The sequence below is a fragment of the Hemicordylus capensis genome, chromosome 1 (assembly GCF_027244095.1).
Source record: "Hemicordylus capensis ecotype Gifberg chromosome 1, rHemCap1.1.pri, whole genome shotgun sequence".
Classification (NCBI taxonomy): domain Eukaryota; kingdom Metazoa; phylum Chordata; class Lepidosauria; order Squamata; family Cordylidae; genus Hemicordylus; species Hemicordylus capensis.
In genome coordinates, this window is record NC_069657.1 from 305420266 (window position 1) to 305434406 (window position 14141).

A 14141-nucleotide genomic window follows, 5' to 3' on the forward strand; every position below is an offset into this window, starting at 1 on the left:
GACAGCAAGGAAAGGGAGAAAAAGGAGGAGGAGGAAAAACTGAATTATTTCTGAATAAAGCTTAGTTAAGCAAACATAAGATTGCTTTGTGTTTATGAGGGAAGCAGCTACAAAAACAGTGTGGTTCCAACAGTTCTGAACCATATTGCAAAGCTACTGGCACTCATGCCAAAATTGGCTATGCTTTTGATGAATCTGCCACATATTTATCCTGGACCTGGATGTTTAATAGCTGTCATTCTTAGAAATGGATTTCAAAATTTGTATTCTCATGATACCAACCATTTCCCTCCAACCCACTGGCATTTTTGAGATACTGAAACTTTCACACCCAATCCTGAATGCAAGAACAGTGAATTTTTTGTTCAATTTATAATTATGATGAAATGCAACCTAGAGCAAAATGCACTCACAGACTGGTAACTAAACATTTATGGAACCTTAAGATTACAAATTCTATAACACCTGCATAAAATAAAAATGTATGCATGAAAACATCCAGGGCCTTTAAATAAAGTGAGCAATTGATAATATTGAAGGAATGGCAGCACAAACAGAACTAACTGAAATTTGAATAGGCAGATTGATTTTCTGTGTACATTCACTGCTTGAGGCTGGGAAAATGCAGTTGAAAATGGAATTCCATCTGTGGCGTTCACACACGTGGCTTTCATTTGTGGGTGGATGGAAAGCCATCTGTGGCTTTCACAAGCTAGATATATACTTTTTTAAAAAAAACTTTACAAAAAGAGTGGCCCAGATTCTAAAATGCAGTGCAATAGCACTGCTCAGTAAGGATTTGTAATTTTTTTATTTTTATTTTTTAAGAAGGTTGTGCGTGGCTTCATCTTCTTTGTGGCATGGCAATTTATACATTCTAAAAATAAATAAATATAGCAGGGCACTAAGTGAGCTATACACACTTTTTGCAGCTCGTGAATACCAATGGGACATAAAATATATCCCACCATTTAAAGCTCTCCCTTTTTGCATTATCAGTACAGCCACAAATGCAGGGGTGAAAGAAGGTTGGGGTCAAGGGACAAAAATTCAAGGGGGATCCCTGCCCTACCACCTCCCTGCCACCTTCTTCAGAGATGTAGAGCAAAAAGCAAGCTGTCACTCACCTGGCAGTCCCCTCTCCCTCAAGGGCCATTTGTTGCCCTCTCCTATGCCCCTACACAAAGGGGTGTGCATGCATATGTATGTACAGATTTAGAGATTATACAAGTCCTGTCCAGTCATTAAGCAATCTTGGAATGCTGTGTGCACATGTACAGCATCCCTGAGAGCATGTCTGTAAGCCCTGCCTCAGTAGAGAAAACCCTGTCTCCCACTCTCCATGGTTATAGCATTTGTCTGCAGAAAGACAAACACTGTACTCATGGAGAGATTCTAGTGCTGACCAGAATGCTAGACACCCCAGTATTCCACATCCTTGGAAGGATCAATCCACAAGTACAGCAAATATCTCTGCAGACAAACACTATAACTGTGGAGTGCGGGAGGTGGGGCGGGTTTAGAGTGTGTCAGCATGGTGTGCTCTCAGGGAAGCTGTATTCCATCATCATTCCCAGATTCCATAATGACTGAACAGGGCTTCAGGGACACAAGAATGCTAAAGTCAAGGCCTAGGTATATAAAAGGAAACCTTCCATACTTCATATCCTGGTACAGGAACAATTTAGACACCTGTCTCTTCCTCGTTTTCCTTTTTCTCCCTGCTGCTGCTATAGCTACTCTGTCCTGGGAATCAGGGGTTTACTGCCAATTAAGCTTGCTATAACAGAGCTGGGTTTTCTTGAAGGAATGTTGACAAGGCTAATTGCTGGCCTACTGGCAGCCGGAATTGTGCTTTGAGGTACACGGGAGAGGGTTTTAAACCTTAGCTTGCCAGGTGCCATGTTAATGTACTCTTATCACCAGATATAACCCTCTTTTATGACTTTGCCAGCAAACATAATTTAAAGCATTTGAAAACTTCCTTCAAGACAAGGAGGTTATACACAGTAAGCATTGCTAGGCATCTTTATTGCGGAGCTACAAATGCTCTACCAAATGCAAGCTTTCAGTACAATAGTCACTGAATCCAGCAGCTCTCTGGTAGCATTCATATAAAAAAGAGAAAATATCTCATTCCTCAGTAGTGGTGGTGGTGGTGGAGATAAACATAAACACGAAAAGGTGGTCCCATTTAAAATGTTGAAGACAAGAAGATGTCTAGGAAAGTTTTATATGGATGTTGTCTCAAACAGCTTTCAAGGAATGGGAACCTCGTGCTGGAAGAAAAGTCCATGACATGTTAATTCCCCCCCCCCACACACACTGTTAACCTAGCCCAACATGCTAAATGCTACCTTGGCTCTCAGATATCATAAAGGGACCGCATTCCTCCCCCCACCCACTTACAGGTCAAACAGCAGCCCAGGAGTGTGATTTTCATTAGGAAAACAGTGGAGAGCATTAACCCCTTGAAACTGTGATTTCATTTTTTTAAGATCATGGGAGATCCTGCACATGAACCATCTATGTAACATCTGTTTGCACTCTTAGAAAGGGCAAAAATGTGTGGTTTTATAATGGATTGATCACAGCCTGAACAGTTCAGGAAAAAATGGGAAAGAATAAAAGGAAATCAGTTTTTCAAATAATACCTGAGTCTGTTATCATATGACTTAGCTAAAGGATGGATCACTAGATCCTTTTCAAAGGGAAAAAAACTGGTAGGACATAAACATAATGGAACTAGAATTAGTGATTCTTGGAGTGGATATATATACCTCAGACATCAAGCCCTTTCTCACGAGCAGTGGGAAAGTGCTACCAGGTTTGTGGGGAAGAAGTCCAAAAGAGCTTACCTCTCAACCGATGAACATTCCACTGTCCCTGGGTGGGTGGATTGCCCACTCACATGAGCACCGGCTGCTGCTGGCCACTTGGAGGGCCGGGGTGCTGGAATGCATCACCCTGCGCCCCCCCCCACCAGCTCCAATAATTCACTGTGCAAGTGTGCAGAGCATTATGGGGATCCCCCTCCCTGAGTCAGCCAGCCGTTGCAGCCATGGCTGACACATGGCCAAAATAAGAAGGGAGTTATTAACAAGGGAGTTAACAAGGTTAAGGGAGTGCTCGCTCCTGTAACCTTGTTTTGAAGGGTGGCTCCGTAGGTGGGCTGGCCGCTGTGGTGCCGCCGGGATCAGGCCCGATCCCAGTGGTTCACATGCACTTGCAAAACTGGGCCGGGCTCCCTTAGCCTGGTTTTGCACTCACGCGTGAATAGCCTCATCATGTTTTGGGGCCTTCTGCTAAAGAATCCATGGAACTATGGCTTGGTGTGGGTGCTGAGAACTATGTTAGAGATCTCTAACCTCTCTCACATAAGTACAGCTCTCAGGGTTCCCGGGAAAGTAAGAATCACTATTAAGCCATTTACAGAGTGTTGCTAATATGCCTGCCTTCCCCACGCCCCTAAAAAATCGTTCCAAAAACAATGTTTTCATCAGGATCAGGATAAACGACAGCTGTGCATCATTCCCTCTAAGTACCAGTTCATATTAATGAATTTCACCCCATGGTCATATACATAGGTATGTTACTTTGTCCAAAAAGTATTAATAAGGAGATTTATAAAAACAAAGCATTGTGTAGAGAAAGTGGACCTTGGGCCAATGGAGATAATACTGCCCAACTTGCCCGCTGCCATGTGATTGAGGAGGGACATGAGCAAGCTGTGAGTACACAGGACTGCCACTATAGAATCACATGTGGGGGTGGTTTGTCCGAACCAGCCCTCCACGTGAATTAAATAATACTACAGTATTTCAGTTGAATATGGAGGACAGTTTGGACCCCCATGTGATTAGGCACATATTGGTGGTGTAACAGATACAGTGTGATAACAGGACCTGTACTCAAAATTTTTACATAAGAACAGCCCTGCTGGATCAGGCCAAAGGCCCATCTAGTCTAGCATCCTGTTTCCACACAGTGGCCCACCAGGTGATGCTGGGAAGCCCACAGGGAGGAGCTGAGGAAATGCCCTCTCTGTTACTCCCCTGCAATTGGTATGCAGAGGCATCCTGCCTCTGAGGCTGGAGGTGGTCTATAGCCCTCAGACTAGTAGCTGTTGATAGACCTCTCCTCCATGAATTTATCCGATTGTGCATGACGCACTCCAATACCACCATTATTATGATTTTTTACTGCCTTTCATATAGAAAGAGGTCCAATTTACTCTAACAACCGAACAAGCATTAAAACTAGTCCTGGATTATACCACTTTAGACTGCAGATGTGGGATGGCATGATTTTTAATATTTGTATTAGTCAGTTAAACCACAGCATACAGATGGCTTACCATGTTCAAGCTAAACAGAAATTAAAAAACAACCAGCACACAGCTACAAACACAAACAATCAGGGGAGGTCTGTCTTTGTTCAACAATCCTTGAGCAAAGACAGACAAAGTTCACTCCTCAGTGTCACTCCTCAGTAACACAAAGAGAGGGTGCCAAGCACTTGGGCTGGATGGATCCATTCCATTCCCTGTGCAGCCATGTGTGTGGGCCCTGCACCCGTCAGGGATGTATTTTTGGAAGCACATTGGACTGTAGAGGGGTCAGCAAAAATCACCCCTGATTTGTATGAGAAACATTTTTTGGTACAGCATTAAGTTTGGATGTCAGCCAATGAAAGTATTATCAATAGATGCCATGGCACTACTGGCAAATGTGATAGTAAAATGTGAGACATGTTAATGAAGTGGGAGCAAGGGTGAAAGAAAGAGGAGGCAGGACAGGAGCAAGCAAAGCTGCTTTCAGATACTGTCTCAGAGAACAGCCCCTTGGAGACTCTGGCCCCTCCCCAAGCAAGATTTTTGAAAGGAATTTATAGATTTGTAAAAAGTTCGTCTGTGTTGGTAGATGATCTGAGGCAATAAACCCAGGCTGAGAGAAAGAGAGATGCAGCAATGAGAAAACTTGATTAGCATGATGAGGATCAGAAGGAAGCAAACCCGGCACCTCCCCACATGAACCTCCAGTCTTTTTCCTTTCTACCAAAGCCTTACACATGGAAAGAAGCTAGGGTGGGTGTTAAAGCCTCTAACTGTGCTCCCAAAGTTTACACACACACACTGTAAACCCCTACACACCCCATCCACAAACCAGCCAAAACTTACCCAAGAACGGGATGACAACAACTCAAGAACCCCCCCCCCCGCCGCCCCGCAGAACAGGCATATAATCAACCCCACTAGATGCCCCCCCGCCCGCTCCACACCAGCAAAAGTTTGCTTTGCCCTCTTTACTTTACTTTACTTTTTACGTTTGGTAAAGGCCAATTAATAAAGCGCTTCTCCTCCTTCCCGCCTCCACTACTTCCCGCCTCTCTCAGGTGCGAGCGCTGCCTGCTCGGGCTGCTCTCACTCACGGAAAGCCTGGGGAACGGAGACGGCTCTCAGGCACGGGCGGGCGCCCCAGCGCGAGTGCGCCCCTGGCCTGTCGAGTGAGCAAGGGAGGGAGGGAGCTAGCGAGCAAGCTCAGCGAGCGGCCCCTCTCCGGAGCAGCCAGCGGGCGCCGAGTAAGGGAACGGAGTTGGGAGCAGCAGCCGCCCCCCCCCCCATCGGCGCCCCACTGGGTGCGGTCCTTGCTTACCGCATCGCGCCGACCCTGGCCTCTCCCACCGGCAGCCTGGTGCAGCCCACTCTGTCATCTCAGGATTCTACCACCTCATTCTGTCACATGTGTAGACCAGGTCACAGTTTTCCTGCTACAACAACAGGCCAATGCGAATTATGATCCAATGCGAATTATGATCCACCAACTGAATGTAGCCCTGCTAGCCATATACATCTTGATGAAACTCCTGTTTTTGCTGCCCGTCTGGGACTCCGAAAGCAAGAGTAGGGCTGTCAAAAACCTAGCAGGCTTCAATGCATCTTGCCAGGCTGAGTTGAATCAGATCGTGTTGGCTTGTGCTGGAATATTTTCTGTTGTACCCATTCAAAAGGCCAGGTTCCACATGGATTCCTACTGTATAGTGACTGAAAAAGTGAGGGGGGGGGAGGAGTATTAACCACAAAATGCAGAAAAAAAGACAGGAGTAGGATGTCCCAACACAGGATGGGATGATGACTCAGCCATGCTCCTGGCACAAGAATGCCGTAGAACACTTGATGGTGGGGTGTGTATGTGTGTGCGTGCACATGCCAGCTACACAGGGCTCAGGAGGAGAGGGGCGACCAATGTGTGCACTGCACAACTGCTTCAGCAACAAAATATTTTCTTTTAATCAAGCAACCGTCCGTTTTCTGGTGGGGGGGGAATTTGAAACCCTGTAGTGTGTCTGTAGCACAAGAGGCTAACTTCATGTTAAGTGCAATCCCCTCCCCCAAGAAAAGTAGTGTTAGGAGGGAGAATTTAGAGTAAAGAAGCAGTGTGAGGAGGGGGTGCTTAACCCTCCCCTTACTTGCAACTTCTCTTCTCCATATCACACACACCTTCCCTGCAGCTTTTCCAAAACACATGAAACCATTTGGAGTACAAAAATGGCAGATGGAGAAGTCGCAAAGCACCCCTTTCTCTATCACTGTTGCTGTTCTTATTTTAATTGGGGCTCTAATACAAACATTTGCATGCAACACATAGTAGATAGTAGCTTAGTCTCTGCCACGTGTTGATTTCCTTCAGTGAAAGGACTTCCTTGTAGGAAACTGCCATGTCTGAGATACAGATATATTTCACTGCATGTTTCTGCTCCAGGAAGCCATTATATGCCTTCTCCTCAGTACTACATACATCCTGCACACCATGAAAATAATACACACATACAGGAGTGTCTTTTTCAGTTTTTGTACATTTATTTATTTATTTATTTATTTATTAAAACTTTTATACCGCCCTTCCAAAAGGCTCAGGGCGGTTTACATTAAAACACCATTAAAATCAATTAATAATTAAACAAAAATTATAAAGCATAAAACAATAACTAACAATTAAAAACATCATAAAACAACAATTAAATAATCAAAACAATTTAAAAACAAGTTTCAAAAAGCTGAGAAAGCCTGGCTGAAGAGATGTGTTTTCAGGTGTTTTCTGAAAATTGCCAAAGATGGGGAGGATCGTATCTCAGCAGGGAGCGCATTCCACAATCTCGGGGCAGCAGCCGAGAAGGCCAATCTCTGTGTAGCCACCAAACGAGTTGGCGGTAACTGGAGACGGACCTCCTCAAGTGACCTCAGCGGCCAGTGGGGTTCATAGCGAAGAAGATGCTCTCTTAAATACCCAGGGCCTAAGCCGTTTAGGGCTTTATAAGTTATAACTAGCACTTTGTATTTTGCCCGGAAACCTATTGGCAGCCAGTGTAACTCCATCAACAAAGGAGTAATGTGGTCTCTCCCCGATGACCCAGAGACCAACCTGGCTGCTGCATTCTGGACCAAATGAAGTTTCCGGACTACGTACAAAGGCAGCCCCACGTAGAGCGCATTACAGAAGTCCAGTCTGGAGGTTACCAACAAATGTACCACTGTTTTGAGGTCATTGATCTCGAGAAACGGGTGCAGCTGGCGTATCAGCCGGAGCTGATAGAAAGCACCCCTGGCCACCGCCTCAACCTGAGAAACCAAGGAGAGACGTTGATCCAGAAGTACTCCCAGACTGCGAACCTGTTCCTTTTGGGGAAGTGTGACACCGTCTAGAACAGGCAGATCAAAATCGTCTCTAGAGTTCCGACCCCGCACAATAAGTACCTCCGTCTTTTCTGGATTCAGCTTCAGTTTATTCTCCCTCATCCAGCCCATTACTGCTTCAGGCAGGCATTTAGGGAGGATATGCTAACTCCTGAAGAAGTTGACATGGAGAAGTAGATCTGGGTGTCATCAGCATACTGGTAACACCCAGCTCCAAATCCCCTGATGATCATGTGATATTCTTTCCCACACAGAAATGTTATGTTTCTCATTTAGGACATCTCTCCCCCCCCACACACACACACTGTTGGTTATGATTGATCTTAGATTTAGGAGTTTTAAGAGCAGAGGTGTAAAAGTATGAATTTGGCACTTAATGTAATGTTGCCTTATAATTAGTTACAAAACCTTAAGATTTTATTTTGTCAAAATCTTTTGAAATTTCAAATATAAAAAGTTGGGGGGGGGTGATCACATTCTTAAATAGTTCTGAATGTTGACATCTCACATCAGCTGCAATATTCTCCCTGATTATTATAAGGTGGGCCCAAAAGAAGCCAGCAAAACTCATTTACATACCATTTTATGACTGAACTACTACTATCCTGATTTATAGGTAGGGCATGTTAAGCTTTTCTTTACCTAAGGCTATCTAAGGAGTCAATCGGCTGACTATGATTTGAACACAAGCCCCACTTTTTTTCAGAAATGATGTTTAAATCAGTATTCATATTCTGTCTGGAAATCAAGTAAAACCTTTCTCAAGGCATAGCCTGAGGGCATACGATGCAACCACCTTGCAGAGGCTAATCAGATCTCCTTCTGGTCAGTGCCTGAGTGACTGCCTGGGAATTCCATGTATGCCAGCCACCTTGGGTTCCCTGATGGTAGAAATGCAGGCTATAAATGTAGTAGTAAAAAAATACAATTTACAGTGGCAAACGTGAGCACTTGACTTAAAAATTGCTTTTTAGCTTTCTGTCCCACAAGAGCAGCTCTGAGACTGAGACAAGTACTTTATCCCCTCCCATATGCTCCCTCATTTCCGTTTCAGAACTCTAACAGATGGGACACAGGTTACCCACCCATAAATGCACTTTGCCCCTTCTGTGACCCACCCTCTTTTTATTCCCCTGCTGCCCTCATTGATCCCATATGGATTCAAACAGTCCAGCACAGAAGCTAAAATGTGCCCTTACAGCTTGAGCCTCGCCCTCTTTACTCAGAAGTAATCCCTACGGCTCACTCCCAAGGAAATCGTGCTTAGAGTGAGATGCGGCCTTAGAGGCTGATCCGCCCCACGTGTATTAGGAAATAATACCCTCGGATTTCATCGGGGGCTCAAGACTCAAGAGCCGGATTCTCACCATGAGTCCGGAGGGACCCTTCCATTCCAATGAAGCTGACTCCCAAGGAAGCGTGTTTAGGTCGGATCGCAGCCTCCTGGCTTGGAAATACACGCCTCCCCCCGCCGCCCCCAGTCCAAGACCAACCCACAAAAGAAAGGTGCGGAACGGCGCGCTGTCCATATTGCCTGGGAGAGAGACAGCCCTCAGCATCACCCAGGAGTGGAGCAGTTTGGACTCCGCCTAACTGACACCAAACTCCCTCCCCTCCCTCTCGTGCTAGCAGCAGTGGAGCATTTCAGCAGCAGCAGCAGCAGCAGCCTCCGCCCTTCCCCTCCAGCCCTGACGGTGCTCAGAGCCTCGCCGCTGTAATCCCGAGCGCTGTGCGGTCCTCCTCCTCCCAACCTTGGAAGATGGGCTGCAAGAGGCTGTGTAGCATCTCCAAATCTCCATAAGAACTGACACAACAAAGGGAGCAGCAGCAGTAGCAGTCACCCGAGCTGGGGTGGATTCAAGCAAAGCAACCATGAAAGGCTGGGTCTCCGCCTTCTCCTCCTCCTCCTCCGCTGCTGCTGCTGCTTCCCGAGAGCTGCTGGCTGCTGCTGATGATCAGAGGAGGACTACAGTGTAAAAGGGAGGAGGAGGAGGAGGAGGAGGAGGAAGAAGAAGAAGAAGAAGAGGCGGCGAGGCGTGATTGGTTTGCTTGCCAAAAGGTACAAAGGTGTTGAAGGGGGCAGGAAAGGAGAGGCAGGGATAAAAATGTCGTCTTCTGCCTCGGTGGGGCCCCGCGGCCCTCGCCCACCCACAGTGCCTCCCCCCATGCAGGAGCTGCCCGACCTGAGCCACTTGACAGAAGAGGAGAGGAACATTATAATGGCAGTGATGGACCGGCAGAAGGAAGAAGAGGAGAAAGAAGAGGCCATGCTCAAGTAAGCCAGAGGCCAGTCATTCATTCATTCACTCGCTCGCTCATTCACCGCGGGAGGGTAGGGAATACGGTCCTGTCAGTGAGAGGAAGAAGATGCACTGGAGGAGAGACAGACTTTTATGAATGGTGCAAGGGTGGTGGAGGAGGAGGAGGAGGGCGGGGGCGGGCAGGCTGGGCTGACTGGCTTTGGGGCCATGTTCGGGAGAAAGCTGCAGGATCTTATAGAGGCGCCGAGCCTGCAGTAGCCGCCCCACCTGCTTTCCCTCACTCCCGAGCTAAACTTCTCCCATATGCTCTTCCCTGAACTCTTCTCTCCCCCGAGTAATTGCCTGGGGACAGCTAGATCCCAGCATAGGAAAGTCAAGAGAAGCCAGGGTCTTCAGATGCAGGAAGTAAGCAAGCCCATGCATGGTTCTCTGAAGATGCATTCCCATAGGAAGCCTCTTTAAACCTTGGGAGGAATTCCTTTGGGCTGTTGAAAGAAAAAAAAATCCAGCCTATTTGGGGATGGTCTGGTGGGTGGGGTTTCTATAGCCAGAGTCTTTAAAAGGCCATGCTGCTGCCCCCACCTGGTTCACACTGAGTCCGGCTGAGCCATTGTGGGACTTTGTGTGATGTGTCTTGTTACATCAACCACCTGCAGGAATTCTCCATTTGGCGTGGGTCTCCTTCTCCTTCTCCCCCTCCCCCGACTTCTAGCTTAACCCATCTGTACTGTGGTGTATGTGCTGAAATATGGAGGAAGAGATCTAATATGTATTCAAGATAGGCGCTACAACCTGAAGAATAAATACAATTAATTGTGTATATTGCCTCACAGAAAAGCCATGTGTTCATGTCTCTTGGTGAAACTGTTGGGGAATGGATAGGTTTAATACCCCATGTCTCTAACTGAAAAGGGGATATTGTGCTGGGGGGGTGGGGGGGGTGGGAAATCAAAGTGTCAGTAGAAGCCATATTTGGGAGCTCTCCAGCATTTATGAAAAACCGTCCATCTCTTCCCCATGCCTCGACCTCTTTTTCATCCACTGCCTTATATGACTATATTTTCTATCCTTCTGTAAATAAGTGTATTTGTGTTATGCTATCACCAGACAGATTCGTATGGATAAATAGACTGTGATTGGGCCTGTGAATGAGGATCAGGCTTTCTCATCATCTAACCATCCTCCAGGCCTATTTGCTTTTGGATGGAAATGGCAGACTAACTTGTTTTTGTGTGTCTGTTTTGGAGAATCTGTGGCTTTTGCCAAAGGTGTGTGGACATATTGTGAGGCTTTTCTTTTGGTTGCATCCCAAATTACGACTTTTAATGTGTTAGTTCCAGGGTTTGCCTGTTTCCCCTCCGCTTCCTCCTGCCAGCAGTGCCATCTATAATAGATGGAAATATGGAATCCCTGTAAGCTCTCAACTTTGGTGCTCTGTATTGCAAGAGATGGACCTGAGGCACTGTCTGTCTCATGGTAGTGTTGTCTCCTCCTTCTCCAATCCGTATTGGGATTTGCATTTCTGTAGTAGTGGTAGCAGCTGCTGCAATTAATTGTACAAATGTGCACCAAGGCTCAGCAACTGGGAAGGAAATGGGTTGTTTTACTGCTCAGATTCACTACTGTTTAAGGGTCACGGTGCTGTATGGATGGAAGACTGCTCTTTGCAACCCTTGGGGTGTGGTTAGTGCTTCTGGTATTGCTGAGGGAGGAGAGCAGTAACTGGAACAGCAAAGCACATGTACACTTAACAGGATGTCTTTAAAAGAGAATATATGGAGAAGTGGATATAATTTACGAATACAGACGGAGCTGTCTGAAATGTCACAGAATTTGCTCTGTCCTGTATTTTCTTATATCTTTCAGACCCCCTGCCTGCTACCCTTCTGTAACTATTTAGACTTTTCAGAAATCATGGCTAGCTGTGTGCAGTTTCTGCTGTAACACAGTGCCATGTTTTATGAGTGGATCCTTCAGTGAGACTCGCTGTACTCACTTTTAAGCATGCTTAGGATTGCAGTTTACATGTCAATTTATTGACTGCATTTCTAAAGGGATGCTGCTAATGTAGCTCATTTGTATTCTGCCTTCCCTCCAATGAGCGCAAAAAACAATGAGGTACCTCTAGCCTCACAACAGTCTTGTGATGTAGGTTAAGCTGTGAGTTGCCTAAGGCTGTTGATATGTGAGTGGAGATTTGAAACTGGTGCAGGTGGCCAACTCCTGACAAGCAGCATAGCCAGAAGGGTTTTATGAGATGCCTGGAGAGGAGCAGGAAGATTTGTGAGCCTGCCTACAGCTTAGAGACAGGACTGCACACCTGTCCCCACTCTGCCACTACCTAGCCCAGTAAGACAGAAGCACACTAATGCATGGAAGGACTTCTCTGGTACTGTTGTGAGAGCAGGAGCAGTGCACTCTCTTGTTTGGGAGTTGATGCTTGTTGAAAGGTTGGCCACCACGTCTTTAAATGCTGTGCCATACTCAGTGTTTAAGGTATTCCCCCCCCAAAAAAAATGTAGGGGAACCTTCAGAGTTTTTGGTAAAAGAACGTGGGCACATCATTTGGACTTGGCAGAAATGGGTCTTTGAAAATTGCTCTTGAAAGCTAGATTAGCGCACATTGCTTTCATAGGCGTTGAAAGGGTTTGTGATACCAAACGGAGCCTCATACACTTAGGTTTGCTTACTTAATTCACAGGTGACTGAATGATAAGTAAACCACTGCTGCATCAGGTAGAGAAAGTTGTTGATGCAAATGGGCATTGTCCTTTGGGAACTGAAAAGCTTGTCCCTAAGTCACAGTTCATAAAACATCTTGGCACTTCAAAGTGCATGATATTATTTGGTCACTAGGAATCAGGTCATTTTCATTATAGCCAGCTCTGTCACATAGCGTAGTGATGTCTTTTAGAATAATTTATCACAGTATGTACCTATAGTTGCCAACTTTTTATTAGCCCTATATCTATCTCCATGCCAGAAAAAGCTATTGTGTGACTTCTTTCTTTTAAAAGCATTTTACTAACTAGTTAATACAAGTAGACCCCATGCCTGCTTTTGCATCCAGTCCTGCCCACCCCCGTGCCCAATGCAGCATTATCAAATCCAAACATATTTCCGTGAGTTCTCCAAAGCAGTATAACATGTTGTTTTCTTTTGAAATGAATTACTTTGTATAACTTCAGCTCTCCGTTTCACATAGTTTTCATCACTATTACTGCCCACATTTTAACCATCCAGCTTCTCACTGCAGGTATATTAGAATGCTTTCACATACATATTTTGGCAGCTTCTGTCATCAATTGTGCTACATCTTGCTCTACCTGACCAGCAGTATAATGAATACCAATACTTCTGGACCATCTGATCATATGTCAACCAAGGGGTGTAGCTATAATTGAGTGGAGGCGTTTAAAAGAACCCAGGCCCTGCTGCTCTCGGCAGGGGGCCAGCTCTACCCTTCCCTATATTCTTCATTATCGTCCTAGGGGATGCAGGGGAGAGGGGTGTACATGGGCCCCCTCTCCCCTAGCTACACCCCTGGGTCACCCATTATAGTTTGTACAATGTGCCGTGTGTAATCCTTTAAAACATTTTAATCTGCAGGCAACTCCACCACACGTGAACATAGATACCATTTGTAGTGCCCAAAGCACCTGTTTAATTTTTGTATGCCAGGCCGCTGCTATATGCACAGAAGCAGGAAGGTCACTACAAAGATGGCAATCTTGTGGATAAATGCTACATTATGCAAAAATTCAGGGGCTAGTGCCATATGAACATTTAAGGAACAATAATACTAAAAGGACAACAATCTGGTGACACTAGATGTTATTGCCAGGGCTTCACTGGGAGTCACTGTTTCTGGGAGAAGAAGGTTTGATAAAGACCATCTTGAAGACTTTTTCTCCAATTGTATTGTGGACAGTCCTACACAAGAAGCAAATGGATCAGTACCAGCCTAGATCAGGGTTGTAAGAAAAATACAGGTTGAGACCAAAGACAAAATGCAATTGATTGCATAATTTTAGGAAGAGTAACAAGGAAGTGAGAAGCTGTTCCTGCATCCACTTGTTGATGCTTCTAACACAGCTGTGTTTGGTTGCTTCTGTTTTTCTGTCTTTCAGAAATAAAAAAGCTTTTCATCTGATATCTCTATTATGCCATACTTGTCCTCTTAGCTA

The 14141-nt window shown here is 45.6% G+C and overlaps 1 protein-coding gene across 45 annotated transcripts in view; it reads left to right on the top strand.

The window, feature by feature from the left end:
- Window positions 1-9233: 9233 nt before the first annotated feature.
- The window catches only part of RIMS1 (regulating synaptic membrane exocytosis 1), a 382988-nt gene continuing 378080 nt past the window's right edge, over window positions 9234-14141 (top strand). For 10 of the 45 annotated variants that reach the window (XM_053286825.1, XM_053286827.1, XM_053286828.1 and 7 more), the window contains exons 1-2: window positions 9238-9752; window positions 9865-9968. In XM_053286825.1, coding sequence (XP_053142800.1) covers window positions 9645-9752; window positions 9865-9968 — 212 coding nt within the window. In that variant the 5' untranslated portion in view covers window positions 9238-9644. Of the gene's footprint in view, window positions 9980-14141 lie in introns of all 45 variants that reach the window. The other 35 variants (XM_053286809.1, XM_053286810.1, XM_053286816.1 and 32 more) reach the window with 11 other exon arrangements.